This window comes from Penicillium griseofulvum, assembly GCF_001561935.1.
Source record: "Penicillium griseofulvum strain PG3 chromosome Unknown contig_91, whole genome shotgun sequence".
Lineage (NCBI taxonomy): Eukaryota > Fungi > Ascomycota > Eurotiomycetes > Eurotiales > Aspergillaceae > Penicillium > Penicillium griseofulvum.
This window is the reverse complement of record NW_024467450.1, coordinates 686,968-705,312: the sequence shown is the minus strand read 5'-3', so window position 1 is coordinate 705,312 and position 18,345 is coordinate 686,968. Positions and strand designations below refer to the sequence as shown.

Sequence of the window (18,345 nt, the reverse complement as noted above, 5' to 3'; positions counted from 1 at the left end):
CTCTGCCTCACGGCAAATTCTTATCGCCTCGGTGAACCCGGCATCTGGAACGTTCACAAGGTAACGTTTCAAGAGATAGTGGCTGCCGCTGCCCAGTTCCCAAATTGGGACATTTTTTATCTCCATCCATCGTTCATTCGTCAATTCGGGAGTTTGTTCGGGGTTCCGACATAATGCAGCCAAGCTTCGCAAGATTAATCTCACTGACGGCCAACGGGAATAACCGACGAGTATTGACTTCCCGCCCGTAAGCAGTGACAAGTGGCGATCATGAAAGTGTGTTTAGGGATTTGAGACGTTGAGGACAAGCCGCCGTCAGCCCTAAGCCTGAATGGGATGCATGCTGATTAACCCAAAGGAGCGCCGGGGATGATTTCTTCAAAGGGTGCCCGTTTAACTGTCTCACCGTTTAGGAACCTTACAGGAACTCCGTAAACATACTCCGGAGGCGAATGTGTATCTAAATATACTCATTTTGATCAGGCCATTTCGACATGCCTTGAAAGGCAGTCCATAGAGGACTGGACTCTACATGTGAGAATAGCAAGGAATCAGGATATCAAGTATATAGGTAGTAGCAGGCGCATCTGGAGTATTTCTAGATATCTTTAGGAGAAGCGCTCAAATATTCATGCTTTTGTTGTAAAAATCCGACTTCGAACAGCTAGCCAACCATCTGAAGTGTCTTGTTACAATGGCCCCATTTGTGCCCTACCACTACTCAGCTGGCCAGTCGACTATTGTCAAGTAATCAATCCCCCTTGTCCTTCTGTATATTAAATAAAAACTCTATTGGTCGCTGACGTAGACCCAATTTTGCAGATTTGGTGGCCTTCTGACCACCGAATTTCTCGAACCTCCACCAGGCCGTTGCTTTCTGTTCCGACAGACATACCGCCACACAGTTGAAGGATCAATTCCGGATAACCTGCGCAAGCTCATCAACAGCCCTGATCGACCAAAGGGTCCGCCGCCGCATTTCCATCAGTTTCAAACCGAGTACTTCCGTGTCGAGAGTGGAGTACTCGGGATTTCAGTGGATGGAGTTGTCCGCCGCATCACCCCGGAAGATGGAGAAATCTCGGTGAAGGCAGGCAGTGTGCATAATTTCTTCATTCATCCAGATTCCCCCGAGAGCATGACAGTCTACTTGAGTGCATCTGACTCCGGAAATGACTACCAGCTCGATCGGGTTTTCTTTGAAAACTGGTACGGCTATTGGCACGATGCATTGTTGCATGATGGAGGTATCGATTGGATTCAGTTCCTCGCAGTAAGTCTCTCTTCTCAGTGCATAATTTTCCTTGCCATCAGCTGACATGGTAGTAGATCCAAGACGGCGGGGATGCCTATACACCCGCTCCCGCATGGGTGCCCTTCCGTCGGCAGGTCGGATACTGGACCTGTGTAATCGTGGGCCGATGGATTGGCGGACTCCTAGGGTACAAGCCCTTCTTCCGAGAATATACTACGGATTGGGACTTTGCCGTTGCCAAGATGAAGGGTTCCTTCTTCCAGCGACATCTGGTGCATGCTGCATTCGAGGAAGAGAAACCCTGGGCGAAACAGGCAGAGCTGGAACCCAAGGCTAAGCCTGAAAATGCCGAGTTTGAGCCGTGGGTTGAGGATATGTCCCCCACACCATTGGCATTGGGTCCAGTGGCCTACGAGGAGGGGCAGTTCAAAGGCGCACAGGCCAAGTCGCTGAATGGGTCCAACGGTCACTCCACAGGGGTGGAAAGGAAGTTGGAGCAGTTGGGGTCTTCGACACAGCGACGAACAGTGGTCAACAATGCGGACAAGTAGAGAGAGATATGTGACATATTTTCCAAGACTTGAGTTCGAACCTTATTTCCCTTGGCTTCCTCGTAGGGCAAATACAAAATGAACTTCCAATTGACCAAAACCCTGTTCAGGAAGAAGGTTTGGGCAATGAAAAGAGTAAATCAGTGGTGACCCAAGGGGAGATAGCATGCCCCTGGGTGTATTAATTGTCTTCTAAGTTGTATTGCATGATGACGCCATATTTGTGAAGGTCGAGCTTATAGGTCTCATGGCAAAGCTCGTAGGGTCGTAGGGAAAATACAACGCCGAGGATTATTACAGATAGTAACAAGAAGGATGGGAATAATATGAATAGTAATAATAAGGAGAGCAAAGAGATACTAATAGTACTCAGGCTAGTTTCTGTTGCAGGCGAATCGCACAAAGTGGACGAGGATTTGTGTAGTATTCATCTTCAACGACTAATTCTTGACTGGAGGGATCCATGGGGAGGCATTCGCTTCCTTTTCTGCATGTCATGTCGAACTGATAGTTCCGTATAACTAGTGTAGTTGCCACCTGGACAATAATGACTCTCTGTAAGACAATGAAACTTTATATGCAATCCTGATGCGTCAAAGTCAACAACCTCAGGATACTGTATCCTTTACATATAATTTTACGACACTACATATGGATGTAGTATTATGTATATTATACTAGAACATCCTAAGGACTTTCGAAAATGGTAATGCAAGTTTACCCTTATTCTACGGCGTTGTCATTTATATTTCTAAAGTCAAAGGTTATATATAGGAAAGTCGTCTGCACAAATTAAGCGGCTTTCTTTTGGCCGTCAACCTACAAAACTGGCACAGCTAAAGAGAATGTATCTGAGGAGACCACTGAAAAGGCTACTCAAAGGATATCACAAGGCCGCTTATGCGGCCGACTATTCTTGTCCTCTTACATAGACTATCAAGTATAGACGGATCGACATCGTGCACTTGATGTCAATAGGGAATGTGAAACTGTCTATTCAGTTGAGGCTCCGATCGTACCTTACATCATTAAGGAGACATCGTTGATATTCTCTCGGTTGACAGAATGGGGTGTGCCCATAAATATTATATGCATACGTGAGATCTCTATACGAGCAGACTCCGATTCTCCTTTAGGAATCTTAAACCATCGCCCACTTAGCTGATCCCCCATCTCGAAAGAGGTAGTATCCCCGCTCCCCGCGTTGATGAGAACAATAAGTATGTATAGACAATATTTCTGCCCCGAGGAACAATTTTTGGCCATTTGTCAACACTATGGATATCCTACAGTTCGCACCAACGCATCTTCTGGCAATACTGCTTAGCAGTACCAGCGTATTGTTCCTGGTCACGTATCTCCTTCGTGCAGGACATCGACCCTCAGAACTACCGGACGGTATGTGGTTGCAGTGACGAGCCAAGACTTCATATCTAACTAGTTCACAGGTCCTCCAACCGTTCCACTTTTTGGAAATGAGCTGCAGGTGCCAAAATCAGATGCACATTTCCAGTAAAGACCAACCACCCTCCGTGATGTATCAAGGCAATGTGCTAAGTATTTCGTGTAGGTTCTCCAAGTGGGCCAAGCAATATGGCGGCTTTTTCACGCTCAAACGATACAACAACACCACCATTGTCATCAGTGACCAGAAACTCATCAAGCAACTGCTGGACAAAAAAAGCAACATATATTCTCACCGACCAGCGTCCCTAGTATCGCACCTTATTACGCAGAGTGACCATTTGCTCGTTATGCAATATGGTGAGCGATGGCGCATGCTGCGTAAAACCATTCATCAATACTTCATGGAGCCCCGCTGCGAGCGTGAACACTGGAAAGTCCAAGAGGCTGAAGCCAAACAGATGTTGCACGACTTTCTGACCATGCCAGAGGATCACATGCTGCACCCTAAACGGTACAGTAACAGTATCACCAACTCTCTTGTCTTTGGTATTCGTACCAAAACTGTCCACGACGAGTATATGAACAAGCTTTTCTACCTGATGGACAAATGGTCATTGGTGCAGGAGCTAGGCGCCACCCCACCTGTGGACTCGTTCGCTTTGCTGCGTTATGTCCCGCAGTGGCTGTTGGGTAACTGGCGCAATCGAGCGATCGAAGTGGGTGATCTAATGCAGTCGCTTTACAAGACCGTTCTAGATCAGGTTCGGGAGCGCCGCCAGCGGGGTATTCAGCGGGACTCCTTCATGGACCGAGTACTAGATTCAATGAAACAGACCCCACTCACGGAGAATGAGTTGCGATTCCTAGGAGGAGTTCTGATGGAAGGAGGGTCCGACACTTCCTCCTCGCTTATATTGACCATTATCCAAGCTATGACTAAATATCCAGAGGTGCAAGCGAAGTATGCCACTCGGATATTTTCTCCCCATCTGTTTCAGGAAAAGCGCTAATGGAGCAATCTCACAGGGCCCATGCACAAATCGACTCCATTGTCGGCCAGGACCGCTCTCCAGCTTGGTCTGATTGGCCTCGGCTGCCCTATATAAACATGATCATCAAGGAGTCCCACCGGTGGCGTCCCGTCAGCCCTTTGGGTGTTACTCACGCTGTCGCTGAAGGTCTGTCTTACAAAATCTTACAAATTTGAATGCATCTTTCGGCATTCCAGACGCCGAAGACCGAGAGAAGAGCGAAAGAACACATTGGCTAATAATATTTTCTAGATGACCACATCGACGGAAAACTCATTCCGCAAGGATCGAGCATCGTTCTCAATGTCTGGGGCATGCATCATGATAGTGATCGATGGCAGGAACCAGAGCATTTCCAGCCTGAACGTTTTGCTGATTTCCCGGCTTTAGCCTCGACCTACGCCGGCTCCGAGCGGAGGGATCATATTGGTTACGGAGCGGGCCGTCGAATTTGCCCAGGCATCCACTTAGCGGAGCGAAACTTGATCATAGGCATTGCCAAGTTGCTCTGGGCGTTCGAGTTTGTGGAGCCACCTGGCAGTGATAGTGACATTTCGGCCCACTCTGGAGCTAGCAAAGGCTTCCTCCATTGCCCCAAGGACTACGGATGTGCCATTCGCCTCCGTTCTCCGGAAAAGAGAGCGACCATTATGCGAGAATTTGCCGAGGCACAGGAGGTGTTCGCTCAATATGATTAGCTAGATTAGAGAATAAGCACTAGAATACGATTGACCCCTCCATTGGGGGAAAGTTGTTTGAGGGTCCATCGAAAGCACGTATATCCACTCCATGTACGTACATGTCAACGGCACTAAAACCCTATTTATTTGCAGATCATCCGTAATAGTGGATACATTTAATGTAAATGAAGTCCACGACTGGTGTAGCTTGCTTCGTAATTGTTCATTTATTGCCTCAATTAAACTCAGTACTTTGCTCATCAAGGAGTGTAAGATTTTAGTAGCAAGAAAGGCAGCAATGAAGGTCCTCATCCTCCATACTAGCAACTGAATCCCGACAAATTGGGCCGTTTACCATGGAATAAAAATTTGATCCCTGCAATCAATGCACATCGTATTTTGGAATCACAAACGGGCAACTCCGCATCTGCAATATATGCATGTCGCCTAGAGGAGTAGCGGAACAGCGGTCCTCACTCCGATTTCTTCACAGATTAAAGCTAATTTGTGAGATAAGGTGATCTACTCAGCACGCCTTCATGCTTGATTGGAGTTCACGGAGTCTCTGAAAAGGCGTGGGGGTGGATAACCTTTTGTGAAGAATATCCCTGCACGGCCGGAAGATATTATGGGATCCGAGCTCGAATTTAATATATTCATTTTCATTTCTTTGTCATCACTTACGAAACCATACAAGGGTCTTCTGTTTCATTAATAATCTTGATTTCATATCCCTAGATCTATACGGAGGACTAGGATAATGTTTGAGATTCATACAGGGTCTATAGAGAGTACAGATTCCCTGATTTTGGTATATATATCAAAAACTATATATATCTACTTATATGGAGTCTGAACTTTCCAATATCACTTGGGAGCGAGGGCCGGATTATGTCCCGGGGCAAGGTAAGATCTGCTGTCTACGGAGAGTGTATAGGGAAAAGACGGGATACGAAGTTCAACTCGGGATTCATCAATCTAGAAATGTCTAGAGTCGTCTATTCTTATCTGGCTAAGTTGGTCCAATGGTGCAATTTACGCTTATTATTTCCCTCTTTAGGGTTAGGCATTATCTGAATGAGAAGTGGCAAATCCTTTGGCCTTGGAAGAACTGATGAGATGACACACTAGTGAGATTATGTGCATTTAGGTAGTATCCGGGCTTATTCCGAAAATATTTTTGTTTCTCTTTTTGAATGCAAGTCTCAATTCTGTGCAGAAAACCCTATGTTATGTACTTTTGTCAGATCTGACACCTCAGGCATCAACTTGCCAACGCATCTTGAAGGTTTTCTTTCACAATATACTCTCTTTCCCATCTCCCATCTGGAAAGGAAATTACTTTTAAGGTTCCGACCGCCATTTGGAGTCAAACTGGTGTGAATCTGACTTGAATCTGACCTCTTTTTGTCCGATCCGCCATGTACTCCACTTTCTCCGCCAACTTCGATACCACGATCGATGCCTCCCGTGAGAGGTCAGCCACGCCCATCACAGCTCCACGACCAAAGCGCAACCAAGTTGCTCGTGCTTGTGACTGGTGTCGTCTGAATCGTGTTAGATGCGATGACAAGCAGCCATGTCAGAACTGCTTGAATCGAGGAGGTACCTGCAGCAACACAAAGCCACAGGAGGCCACCTCGCTCCCGGCTGCAAACCGGTAGGAAATCATCCCACCCTCAGTATCATATCGTGATGTAAATGGCTTGCTAAAGTTGTATATATTTAAAAAAAAACAGAGAGTTACAACGACTACGAAATAAAGTCAAGGACCTTCAGGATCAGGTCGAGAAACTCAAAGATAGAACGGAAATCCAACCGACGGGATTCGCGACGCCACCACTGTCAGATGCTGCACACGGTTCGTTTGACTTCGGGGAGCTCACAAATACCACGGAAGGATGGCAAGGCGTCCAGCAGGCGGGGCAGATTTACTACGGACCTTTGTCGTCCTCATATTTTGTCTCCCGAATCACTCGCCATCTCTCCGAAGCACTCAACGAACCACCGGAAAACACCAAATTAGAGGCATGCGTGGCGCGCTTTTATGATAGTGCTCCGACCCAGCAACCGTCTAGATGGGTTGGAACCCCGGCCAGCCAGTTGGATCAGAACGCGGACGGAAATGACGAGGCCGAGGATCTGACCCGCTCACAAGAGGAACACTTCCTCAATCTGCTATGGCAGTCCTTCCATTGTGTCTATCCCGTCCTCTCCGAACGCGAGTTCCAGGAGCATTATGAGTCATTATGGGCTAATTCCACGCCTGGTGAAATGTCTACGCGGAAGCCATCCGCCTTAGTTGATGTGTTGTTAGCAGTCTGTATGCAGTACAGCAGCACGTTCTTCGTCAATGGAGACAGTCAGCAGGAGGATCCGGATGCTGGATGGCAGGCCAAACACGCGAATGCAGCCAGTCGAACTTACTACCAGAGGGCCCAGAGACTTCTGCAAAGTGAGCTCGAAACTCCAACCATTATGCTCGTGCAAAGTCACATTTATTCGATTGTCTACTTGTACAACACATCTATGCTAAATACGGCGCATATCAACTTGGGTGCCACACTGCGAATCGCCCACGCGCTGCGGCTGCATATTCGCCCACTAGACGGGACCTCGTCCGAACAGCAGGAGCTACAGCGCCGGATTTGGTGGACGCTCTATCGAATTGACAGCCAGCTCTCGATGACCCTGGGCCGGCCGCCCCTCATTCAGCTGTCCCATGTCAGCTGTGGACTACCCGGAGACGATCAACAGCACGCCCGGCTATCCGGCACAGTTCTTCTGTCGAATCATGAGGACATCAGCTGGCTCAGCTTCCATGTCCAGTGCACGAAGCTCACGTTCCTTGTTCAGGGTGTACAGACAGCATTACATCGGAAATGTTCCCAGTTGCTCAATGGGGATAAGTCGAAGGACATCTACGATGACCGAGCCCTCCTCGAGAATTTGGCCGAGTTTTTGGAGCGGGAGATGACAACCATTCATAACTGGGTGCAAAATGTGCCGCAGTCTTTATGTAATCCCCGGAAGGGCGCGGGAGACCCTTTCTCCACCAATCGGGACGCATTAAATCTTTCCCCGTACATCCCTCTCTGGCTGCAGCGCCAACGACTCCTACTAGAGCTCCACTATCACCATCTTGTGATTTCGACACTGCGTCCCTTTATCCGATTCCCTCCCGTGAGCTCCTCCGTGACCCCACGAACCGACGGTCACAATATCACCTGTCTGAGCCACGCTATGGCGATCACCAGTATCCTAAACCAAGTACTGTCTGAAACGGATCTCCTACGCGGCTGGTCACCCATATTCCAGTACCAGTGGGATGCCATCCTGTGTACCCTAGGCTTTGTGCTCGCTAATGCCGTGTGTCCCCCAACGCCTTCAGCCCGTAAGTCGCTGCAGACGGCGGTTCGCACACTGGACCTCGTAAGTGATCACTTCCCGGCGGCCAGAAACGCGGCGCAGGTCGTCCGCGATGTCAGTTGCCAGGCCGATCGGCTCATAGCCAACGTCCAACAAGGCCTGACCCGACGACAAACCCCCCGCCCTAGCCAAGCCTTGTCCACTAGATCCCAGAATTCCAGGCCGCAGTCGAGCCAGAGCTTCGCCACGCCCGGGCCACCTAACTCGCTCAAGCGTGCACTGCCACCGACTACCCTGGAGGTGTCACCCCATCAGCCAATGCCTAACTTTGAAGCGCGCATGCAATTAATGGACATGATGCCTATGGGGTCATTACCAGAACTATCACCTTCTTTGGTGACGACGGAGTCTATGTCCGGTGTGATGCCTGTGACGTCTGCTGACATGGTCACTGGTACTGAGGCTCAGTGGCTACATGCTAGTGCGATGATACTGGACTCCTGGACGACTAGCTCATGATTAAACGTGTATTTCCTTTGCTGCTCTTGATTCTTTGGTGTTTTTGCCTTTACATTTTGTCTTAAAAGTACCGCCCTATCTAACTCTAATTCATAGTCCGTAGCCAAGCAGCAGGATCTGTTAGGTGGAGAGAAATGGAAAGGATACAAACTGGATCGGTAGCTTATTTACATATTTAGTGAATTGAATTCTTTTTCCTACTAGAAGTATTTGGCAGGCTACTCCCTATTTTAATGTGTATACTGGTTTCCTATTCATATACGAAGAAGGTACGTGCGAATACTTTTTTACCAAGCATTTTCCTAAACTACTCTTTTATATCAAGGTCTTGACAAGTTCTATATGAGAAACTTGAGTTCCATCATGACCCTAAAGGTTCTATCGGTCTCATCCAACATCTCGTCGTGTCAATTCATCCAATTCATCCAATTCATCCAATTCATCCAATTCATTCAATTCATTCTGGTGGCCTGGCACAAACGACCACCATCCTCAACTTGCCAGTCTTCACTGCCCACTGCTGTCGTAGCATAGAACGTCTGGAACGGATCATATTTCTTCTTGATCGCGTACAATGAATTATAGTTGCGACCGTAAAAGGTGTGTTGCCAATTTGGTTGTTGGGGATCAGCCTAGGTGATAGATAGTTAGCTAGTGATTTCCAAATCAGGAATGTATTTCTCCTTGCCTCGCTCATATAACAACCCGAATCTGGACTCAGGTCGGTTAGGAGCGGCACCCATTTTGTCGTCATTTGATTTGCCAGCGTTTTCATCTCAGCGAGGTTGGCACCGGCGGGCCAGTTCCTGTAGAGTCAGTGAGTATATTGAAACAAAGTCAACCATCACGTCAAGGATGAGAGCGTACGTAGATAATATGACAGTCATTGCTGCTGTACGCCATGCAGGATGAACTGAATTCCACAAATTGCCGGTCACAGATGACGAGACATTGAGACCAATGCCCACGAAGATAGCCCCATCCTCGGTGATTTTCCGGACCGCATCCGTGAGCTGAGTGTTATTATTCTGAATGACATCAAGCGGAAGAAGACGACCACCGTATTGAGCGTTTTGCACCAGTTGAGTCGGGTTGGGCTCGATCAGTTTCATATAATGCTGGAAATACGAGGCCGACTGGGTGATGTTCAGTGTATAAGAGATGTTCAGCCCACGCAGATCATCCAAAAATGGTGCCAGCAATTTCTTTGCGTCAACTGCTGTAAGAGCAGGCAGTGTCAGTGGGGTGAGCAAGAACGAGGAGTTTGTGATTTGTGCAATTCCCATCCCACCAGCCGCAGTATATGTAGGCAGGTGACGATGGTAGTGGCCTACGGCTTGGAAGAAACGGTCCGACGTGGGATTTTTGTTCTTGAATTCAAGAACGACGCCTGTGACGGGGAAGTCGGGAAACGCTTTGACGGTCATGGCGTACACGACGCCATATGTCCCGCCTCCACCTCCGCTGAGAGCCCAGTACAAATCTGGGTTCTCGGTGGGCGATGCAGTTAGTAATCGTCCCATTCCATCTACCACCTCCCATTCCAGCACCTGGTCGGCTCCAAGACCGAACCGAGAGCTCAGAGCTGAGTGGCCTCCTCCTTGCGTAAAGCCCCCGACGGGGCCGACAGTGGCACATTCCCCGCCTACGATTACCAGGCCTTTTTTATGGGCCGCCTCGTTGATGTCTGTACCTTGGATACCCGCGGTCATCCGGACCGCTGGTCCTGTGTAGTGCGGGCTGGTATAGTTCAGGAAGTTAATATCCTTGGCATAATGGGTCCAGATGGATAGTGCGCCTGCACCTGTTGACTTTCCCGCATAACTAGGACAGATTGTTAGCGAGGGGATATGTCTTTCGTACCGGAAGATATATACTCATGGCCTGTGTTGCGAATGACGAGACGAATGTTTCGTTCCTGGGAGAATCGAATGGTTTGGATGAAGTCGTCTGGGGAGCTGGCGTTGACGGCATAGCGCACCATGGCACCCAGCTTGCAGGGCTTTGATTGGGGACCAAAAGCATCGCAAGTTTCGTTGGCCACGGCGGCTGCCATGATGGAAGAGGATGATGCATCGCTATTGGAGGGGATTGATTTAGCAGGCCAGTGATGAGGCTGGTTGGATAGGTTGGATTACTTACTGGATCTCTGGATTGGTCCACTGCTCTCTCAGAGCACGACACTCACTGGCAGAATAGAATGGGTCATGACAGGGCTGTCCCAGTGGTTGCGTGTCCACTAGACGTCCGCCAATCGATGTATTGAAGCGTGCCCAGTCATCTAAGGACGGCCAACAACTATCACCGGGCATACATCGGCAGCTCGAGGACAGGCCGGCAGACACCTGCGAAACAGACAAGATGCCTGACAGGAGAAGACGTGGGGACCAATGAAGACGCATTGTGAAGATGAGTCTAGCAACTCTGAGATCTAGCTGCTTTGCATACTCCGATATGGCCAAACAGCATGTTCTTATAGTTTTCCTTGGAGCTTGTTGTCACAGTCAATTCCTCGGACCCATGAAAATGACACTCAGCTGTCTGACACCCCCCACCATGTGAGAAGTGGATATTTCTTGAAGGCTTGATGACGTCCCGGATGGGGAAGCATATTCTGTCTCCGATAGCTGCTGTTTCTAGGCTCGTTGTTCACAATGTCTTCTTGTTGGCTCCAATGATGACCCTCACCTTGGTCCCACTAGACTTCTCGACTAGTATTACCTGCATGATACCTTTCAGGCTCCGAGACCAGAACTCCGATGGTAGCCTCCCGTTCCTCGGAGAGCGATTTGGAACAACGTTTCTGGAAGTTGGATCATACCTGACACCCTGATGGTTAACCTCTACTGTCTAAATTTATATCACACCATATATTTTCGGATCACTCCTAACTTGACATTTGGTGGTGCATGAAATATATATCTCCCTCGGTTGACTAACGGTTATATATAAAGAGAATAGTAAACATCACCACTATTGTAGTGCCATATAGAACTGTGAAGACTAAAAGGCTGACCGAGAAATCCTAACGAAAGATGTATATGGTGTATGTCTTCGCCCTTTATTGGCATACTAAAATACTTAGACAGTAGCCTACTGTGGGAATATGAGCGAGAGGCGAAAATCGCGATTTGGTTAGTGATTGGGGTGTCAATGGACTTTTAGCATTATATGAATTATTGTCTAGATATATCTCATTTTGCTCCTATGAAACACTGTTTGAACGTCTCTATTTAGTCTCTGCTCTGGGTTGGAGGAGAATACTAATCTAGATATGCCCGTTGGAAAAAGACGATTCTTGGGTTTAGAAAACAATATCATTGCTCATAGCTCATTCTGAGTTCTAAAATCTAAAATTGGGTGCCAACGTGAATTCCGCCATCAACCAACATATTCGTGCCAGAAACGAAGCTGGCTAGAGGACTCGCCAGGAAAACTGCGACAGCGGCCACCTCTGTCGGCCCGCCCAACCGCTTCAGAGGAACCTTCAGTCGCTGTTCCTCCACCCACTCGGGGTTGATCTTTGAATAGAGTTCCCAGGGACCACCCTTGCACAGAATAGGTCCCGGTGAGATAGCATTGACGCGGATGCCCTTCGGGCCTAAGAAGTGGGACAATTCCTGAACATGCTGCAGCTGTGCTGCCTTGCAGGGCCCGTAGGCAGCCGGAGGGGACCGATAGAATTCCCGTCCCATAAAGGAGCTCTGAACGATGATGGATGCCTGGGGGGACTTTTCCAAATAGGGAGTGGCGGCCCTGACTAGCTCAACGAAGCCCATAACATCGATCGCAAAACTGCTCTCCCAGTGCTCAGTCTCGCCTTCCATGTGCATTGGTGATGCTATAGCTTGTCAGTATGCTTTTAAACCAGTGGATTCTGGGAAAATAACTTACCATTGGCGATAATCACATCAATTCGTCCGAGTCGCTCGGCTGAGCTCTCGACCCACTGGACGATGGCGTCTTTGCTAGCAACATCGAATGCCGTGCCTACGGCGCGGGCGGTATTGCCCTCAGGGAGTGTCGCATGGAACTCATCAAATTCCTTATTGGTGACTGTCCGGGCACAGTACGACACATTGGCTTCCTCCTCTAGGAATTTGTGTACCATTGCCTCTCCCATACCCCGTGTGCCTCCTGATTCCCATATTAGTCGGATGCAGCTTGATATAGCTTACTTATTCTTCTCACCTGTAATGAGCACATGGGCACCTTTGAGACCAGTTGTGAGAACCATAATTGCGAATAAATTTGAAAGTTGAAATTGGGAGAAGAAACAAAGGGAGTTGAAGAGGCGAAATAGGTTCCGGATCCCATCGGACTTTGTAGTATTTGATTTATAGGATTGAGATAATCGGCTCTTAGACCCTTTTGGACAAATAAAACTACCGAATTTCTTCTCCGAGCCACAAGAAGCCAACACTTACCCGATTGGGACTGTCTCCCAAACTCCGAAACTCCTTTTAGGAAATCACATATATTTACATCCGGCCTCGAAAGGAGGTATCAGGAGTTGAGATATTGTTTTTATTTCTTTATGAATCCATTATTTGTACCCTTTCTAGTCCGCAATGTGATTCTCGCACGGTAGGGTTGTGATAGTTTTGCTTCCCATCTCCATAATGGTAGATAATTATCATTCGTCGCTGGACGGGGCAAAGACACCTATCCAGTCCGATGGATCAGTGCAGAAGTCTGACTTGGTTGAGACCGATGGACCGTCCTCGGCATCGTCACAGATCGCAGCTCCAACGGAGTCAATCGCAGACAGCGTTCGAAACTTCCTTGAGATACGCCAGGGCAGCATTCCAGATGATACCGGTGTGATATTTGACAACATATCAGCCGTGGGAAGTGGAACTGGAGTAAGTATCACTGGTTCCAATCGAGATTCCTTACTAGGAAGCGATTTGATTAATGCTTGGTAGTCACAAGATGCACCCACTGTCACGTCGGCGGCTCAATCAGCCTTTGGGCTGTTAAGTCCTCTGCAAAACAGACAAAGAAAGCAGTATTCCCGACCCATTCTCAGCGGATTCTCAGGCACGATAAACTCCGGAGAAATGTTGCTGGTATTAGGTAAACCGGGGAGTGGATGTACAACTTTCCTGAAGACACTGTCAGGTCTGTGGGATGAATATAAGGAGATACAGGGTGAACTCACTCTGGGTGGCCATCTGTTGCAAGATGTTATGGCACAGCGGCCACAAGATATTCTCTTCTGCGGTTAGCCCTCGCTTATTGCTGTTTTGTCCTTTGAGAAACATACTGATTCCTCCATTAGCCGAGTCCGATGACCACTTTCCTACATTGACCGTCGCGGAGACCCTGCGTTTTGCAACCAGAGCACGATGCGGCCCCAACGTCTCAGCTCGTGAGATTGACACAATGGTTGCTCAGCTGGCCAAGCTAGTCGGTCTTTCAAATGTCCTGAATACCAAGGTGGGAGATGCGAAGATTAGAGGAGTGAGCGGTGGAGAGCGACGGCGTGTGTCTCTCGCGGAGGCCCTAGCCACCTGTGCCCGGTAAGTGGTCCCTTGTGCTCAAGTACCAATAGTGATTCATCGGCTAATACATCCTCACAGTCTGATCTGCCTGGATAATCCAACACACGGACTGGACTCGTCCACAGCGGTCGAATTTATGGAAATGATGCGCGAGTGGACGACGCAAAGTCGATGTGTGGCCGCGATGAGCGTCTATCAAGCCAGTGATGCCATTGTTTCCTACTTTGATAAAGTACTAGTGATCAACTCTGGTCGCCAGATCTACTACGGCCCGGTGCAGGAAGCAAAGGCATATTTCGAAGATCTCGGGTTTGAGTGCTTATCAACCACCACTATTGCCGACTTCCTCAATGTCATGTCCGCTGATCCAGACGTGAGACGAGCCCAGGAAAACAAAGAAAACCAGGTTCCACGAACAGCGGAAGAGTTTGAGCGTGCGTTCAGTGCGAGTCGCATCTACCAGGAAATGCAAACGTCAGTTCAGGTGGCCAAGGAGCGATCCAAAGCTCACCCCAGTGCCCTTGTCAAAGCATCATCTTTTGCTCTACCTATCTGGCACCAGATTTGGTACTGTGCCAGCCGCCAATTTCGCATCGTCACCAGTGATTATAGCTTGTGGGCGGTGGAGCTCACCACCATCGTCATCCAGAGTATAGTATTGGGTACACTGTTCCGGAACCAGCAGCGAACTACAAATTCCCTGTTTATCTTCGCATCTTCCTTGTTCTACTCCGTCCTAGTGCCCGCCCTGCAGTCCATGGCGGAATTCGGTAATGGATTTGCTCAGCGGCCGCTCATCCTGAAACAGAAACGATATCAGATATCTCGCCCGATTGCCTACGCGCTTGGCCTGGTCACGACGGATGTCGTATGGAAGGTAGCAGCGATCTGTTATAATATCCCCTTATACTTCTTGACTGGATTCCAACGGACCGCTGGGAACTTCTTCACCTGGTTTTTGATTATCTACCTGGAGCATCTCGCCTTGTCTATGTTCTTCCGCTCTGTCGCCATCTTCTCTCCCAACATGCATCGAGCCGTGCTCCCGGTGGGAATTTTCTTTAACATGTATGTCCTTTACACGGGATTATACGTGCCTGCACCACAGATGCAAGTATGGCTCGGGTGGTTGCGATATCTAAATGTCAGTGCAGACCGTACCATATGATTTGGATTAACCACGCTAACATATCACAGCCCCTATATTACGCATTTGAGTCTGTGATGGTAAATGAATTCAGAGACCTGAGCTACCAGTGCAGTGCCTCAGATCTAGCCCCAGCAGGGCCAGGATATACCGACATGGCCAATCAGGTCTGTACTGTAGTAGGATCGCAGCCTGGGAATAGTCTCTTGTCCGGGGCTTCATACATTCGTGCCCAGTACGGATTCGAAACCTCCCACCTCTGGCGGAATGTAGGCATTAACGCTGCCTTGTTCATATTCTTTGCCCTTTGCTCTGGGTAAGTCACCAAATACTGAACCCTAGTCCTCTAAGAACCTCAAGACTGACACTTTAAATTTGAACAGAATCGGGATGGAGATGCTGAAAACACCTGCGGGTAAATTGGCTACCGTATTTTATAAGAGCGGTCCACGAGGAATACATCGCCGTGATAAAGTCGATAGCGAAACTGGACCAGTCCGTGAGACTGTGGAGATATCTGGTGGCCAAATCAATGGCGAACATCGGTCACAAGAACACCAGGACTCTGACAAGAGCCACAATCTTGCATGGACTAATCTTTGTCTCGACATCAAAACCAAGGATGGCGAGCAACGTCTACTGAACAATCTGAGCGGCTCAGTCAAAAGTGGACAACTCAAGGCTCTCATGGGAGTTTCGGGTGCCGGAAAGACAACCCTGCTGAATGCACTTGCCGGTCGTTCCATCGGCACTCTCACAGGAACACTGGCGCTCAACGGTCAAGTGCTTCCCACATTCTTCCGAAGTCGAATGGGCTACGTTCAACAGCAGGACATTCATCTTCCCACCCAGACTGTGCGTGAGGCATTGCAGATGACAGCGCGACTTCGACGCCCAGAGTCCATATCTGTAGCAGAAAAGAATGCCTACGTCGAGAAAGTGATCGAATGGCTGAATATGGAACATATTGCGGACGCCCTTGTCGGTGTCCCAGGGGCCGGACTCAACCTTGAACAACGGAAGAAAGTCAGTATTGGCGTGGAGATGGCATCAAAACCAGAGATTCTCTTCCTGGATGAACCGACTTCTGGTCTCGATGGTCAATCTGCTATGTTGATTGCTCGCTTGCTTCGTCGTCTAGCAGACTCGGGTCAAGCTATCCTGTGTACGATTCATCAACCGGCAGCCGAGCTCATCGACCAGTTTGACAAGTTGTATCTGCTGAGCCGCGGAGGTAACTTGGTTTATGATGGTCCCTTGGGACCCCGCTGCCATGAGGCAATCCAGTATTTCCAGCCACGGAGTCGCCCCTGTGGCCCGGAAGAGAACCCAGCAGAGTATTTTCTGTCGGTAATTGGTGCTGGGTCTCGAAACGACGCCCATATGGACTGGGCTAGTCTCTGGAATGACAGTCAGCAAGGCAAGGAGCGAGAGAAGGTGGAACAGAGCCTGGTCCCTGCCGTACAACAAGCACCAGCGCTGGAGCAACAGTCCTTATATTCAGTGCCGTTCCATGTACAGCTGTGGGTGGTGGTTCAGCGAACGTGGCTCTATTACTGGAGAGAGCCTGATTATGTCACGTCAAAGCTCTGGATGAGCGTCGGCAACGCCCTGCTCAACTCCCTCACGTACCTGCAGTCCCCTAACACGGAGCGAGGAGCGTACAATCGGGTCTTCTCTGCCTTCATGTCACTCATTGTTGGCCCCCCGCTAGGGTTGCAGGTGCAACCGCGCTTCGTAACTCTACGGGATATCTTTGTCCACCGGGAGCGGGAGAGCTTAACATACCACTGGATGGCGTTTGTCTTGGCTGCATTTATTGTGGAATTGCCCTTCACGTTCCTCAGCTCGCTTGTCTATTGGCTATTGTGGTACTTCCCCGTTGGCTATTTCTATGCCCCCTCGCGCGCAGGATACAGTTTCCTCATGTACGAGCTCTTTGGTGTGTTTGCCACCAGTCTGGCTCAGCTGTGCGCATCTCTGATGCCTAATATCGAGGCAGCCTTTGCGGCCAACGGATTCTTCTTCATGTTCTGCAATACCTTCGCGGGTACGCTTTCACCAAAGCCGGTGACACCCTCGGGCTGGCGCTGGTTTTACAACATCTCCCCTCTCTTCTATCTGGGTGAGGGCGTTACTGTGGACGTATTGCAGGATTTGCCCATCCGATGCGATGAGTCCGAGGTTTCAATCTTCCACGCGGCGAATGGCACCACCTGTGGTCAATACGCCCAAGAGTTCTTGAAAAGTGCCACAGGATATCTACTCAACCCCGCCAGCACGGCAGATTGTCAATACTGTCGGTACCGTGATGGACAATCATACGTAAGTAGTTCTATTCAGAGAGGAAGTCAAGACAATCTGGAAACTAATCATTCACTAGTACCAACAATATGGTTATGAGTTTGCTCATCGGCATCGAAACATTGGCATTTTCATTGGGTTTATTGCATTCAACTTCACCATGGTTCTGGTTATGACCTATCTCACCAAAACGCGCCGTCAGTGATGGAAAGATAGGATCTACTCTGCTGTAGCCCTGGGCTACAGAAAATTTTGTTTCGGGGGTGGTTTTCTCGTTAGATAGTCAAAGGGTTAGAAAATTACAGAATAATAGAGAGATATAAATTTGGATAACCTATTTTTCTTTGGATTATTCGAGTATCACTCTCAGTCACATTATCCTGTTCTTAGCTGTATCGAACTCTACTCTACGTTTTACTGTCAACGAGGACAAACATGGCATGTACTACAGCTCCGACTTGCAAATAGCCTTTTTAGAGATAGTCGTTTCTCCGCACGTAGCTAAATGGGGAAATGGAACTATACCGACATGGGAAGTGAAGAATCCCTACCATGATGGGCTTCCTTGGCCAATC

The 18,345-nt window shown here is 48.7% G+C and overlaps 6 protein-coding genes across 6 annotated transcripts; 4 read left to right on the top strand and 2 right to left on the bottom strand.

The window, feature by feature from the left end:
- Window positions 1–694: 694 nt before the first annotated feature.
- Window positions 695–1,806, top strand: PGRI_065760 (uncharacterized protein; the record flags this gene model as incomplete). The annotated part of the gene is made up of 3 exons (XM_040794290.1): window positions 695–747; window positions 823–1,273; window positions 1,330–1,806. The coding sequence occupies 3 exons, from the start codon at window positions 695–697 to the stop codon at window positions 1,804–1,806; spliced, it is 981 nt and encodes a 326-aa protein (XP_040649540.1).
- A 1,277-nt stretch (window positions 1,807–3,083) lies between these two features.
- On the top strand, window positions 3,084–4,942 carry PGRI_065750 (cytochrome P450; the record flags this gene model as incomplete). The annotated part of the gene is made up of 5 exons (XM_040794289.1): window positions 3,084–3,204; window positions 3,255–3,318; window positions 3,377–4,174; window positions 4,240–4,391; window positions 4,497–4,942. The coding sequence occupies 5 exons, from the start codon at window positions 3,084–3,086 to the stop codon at window positions 4,940–4,942; spliced, it is 1,581 nt and encodes a 526-aa protein (XP_040649539.1).
- A 1,403-nt stretch (window positions 4,943–6,345) lies between these two features.
- On the top strand, window positions 6,346–8,812 carry PGRI_065740 (Zn(II)2Cys6 transcription factor; the record flags this gene model as incomplete). Its single annotated transcript, XM_040794288.1, has 2 exons — window positions 6,346–6,584; window positions 6,664–8,812. The coding sequence occupies 2 exons, from the start codon at window positions 6,346–6,348 to the stop codon at window positions 8,810–8,812; spliced, it is 2,388 nt and encodes a 795-aa protein (XP_040649538.1).
- A 452-nt stretch (window positions 8,813–9,264) lies between these two features.
- PGRI_065730 (FAD-dependent oxidoreductase) lies at window positions 9,265–10,868 on the bottom strand (the record flags this gene model as incomplete). The annotated part of the gene is made up of 4 exons (XM_040794287.1): window positions 9,265–9,444; window positions 9,552–9,618; window positions 9,680–10,636; window positions 10,690–10,868. 4 exons carry the CDS (start codon window positions 10,866–10,868, stop codon window positions 9,265–9,267), a joined length of 1,383 nt encoding a protein of 460 aa, XP_040649537.1.
- Window positions 10,869–12,162: 1,294 nt separating this feature from the next.
- PGRI_065720 (SDR family NAD(P)-dependent oxidoreductase) lies at window positions 12,163–13,049 on the bottom strand (the record flags this gene model as incomplete). The annotated part of the gene is made up of 3 exons (XM_040794286.1): window positions 12,163–12,653; window positions 12,707–12,949; window positions 13,004–13,049. The coding sequence occupies 3 exons, from the start codon at window positions 13,047–13,049 to the stop codon at window positions 12,163–12,165; spliced, it is 780 nt and encodes a 259-aa protein (XP_040649536.1).
- Window positions 13,050–13,434: 385 nt separating this feature from the next.
- On the top strand, window positions 13,435–17,975 carry PGRI_065710 (CDR ABC transporter; the record flags this gene model as incomplete). The annotated part of the gene is made up of 7 exons (XM_040794285.1): window positions 13,435–13,677; window positions 13,741–14,038; window positions 14,097–14,337; window positions 14,398–15,463; window positions 15,517–15,782; window positions 15,850–17,791; window positions 17,850–17,975. The coding sequence occupies 7 exons, from the start codon at window positions 13,435–13,437 to the stop codon at window positions 17,973–17,975; spliced, it is 4,182 nt and encodes a 1,393-aa protein (XP_040649535.1).
- Window positions 17,976–18,345: the final 370 nt, after the last annotated feature.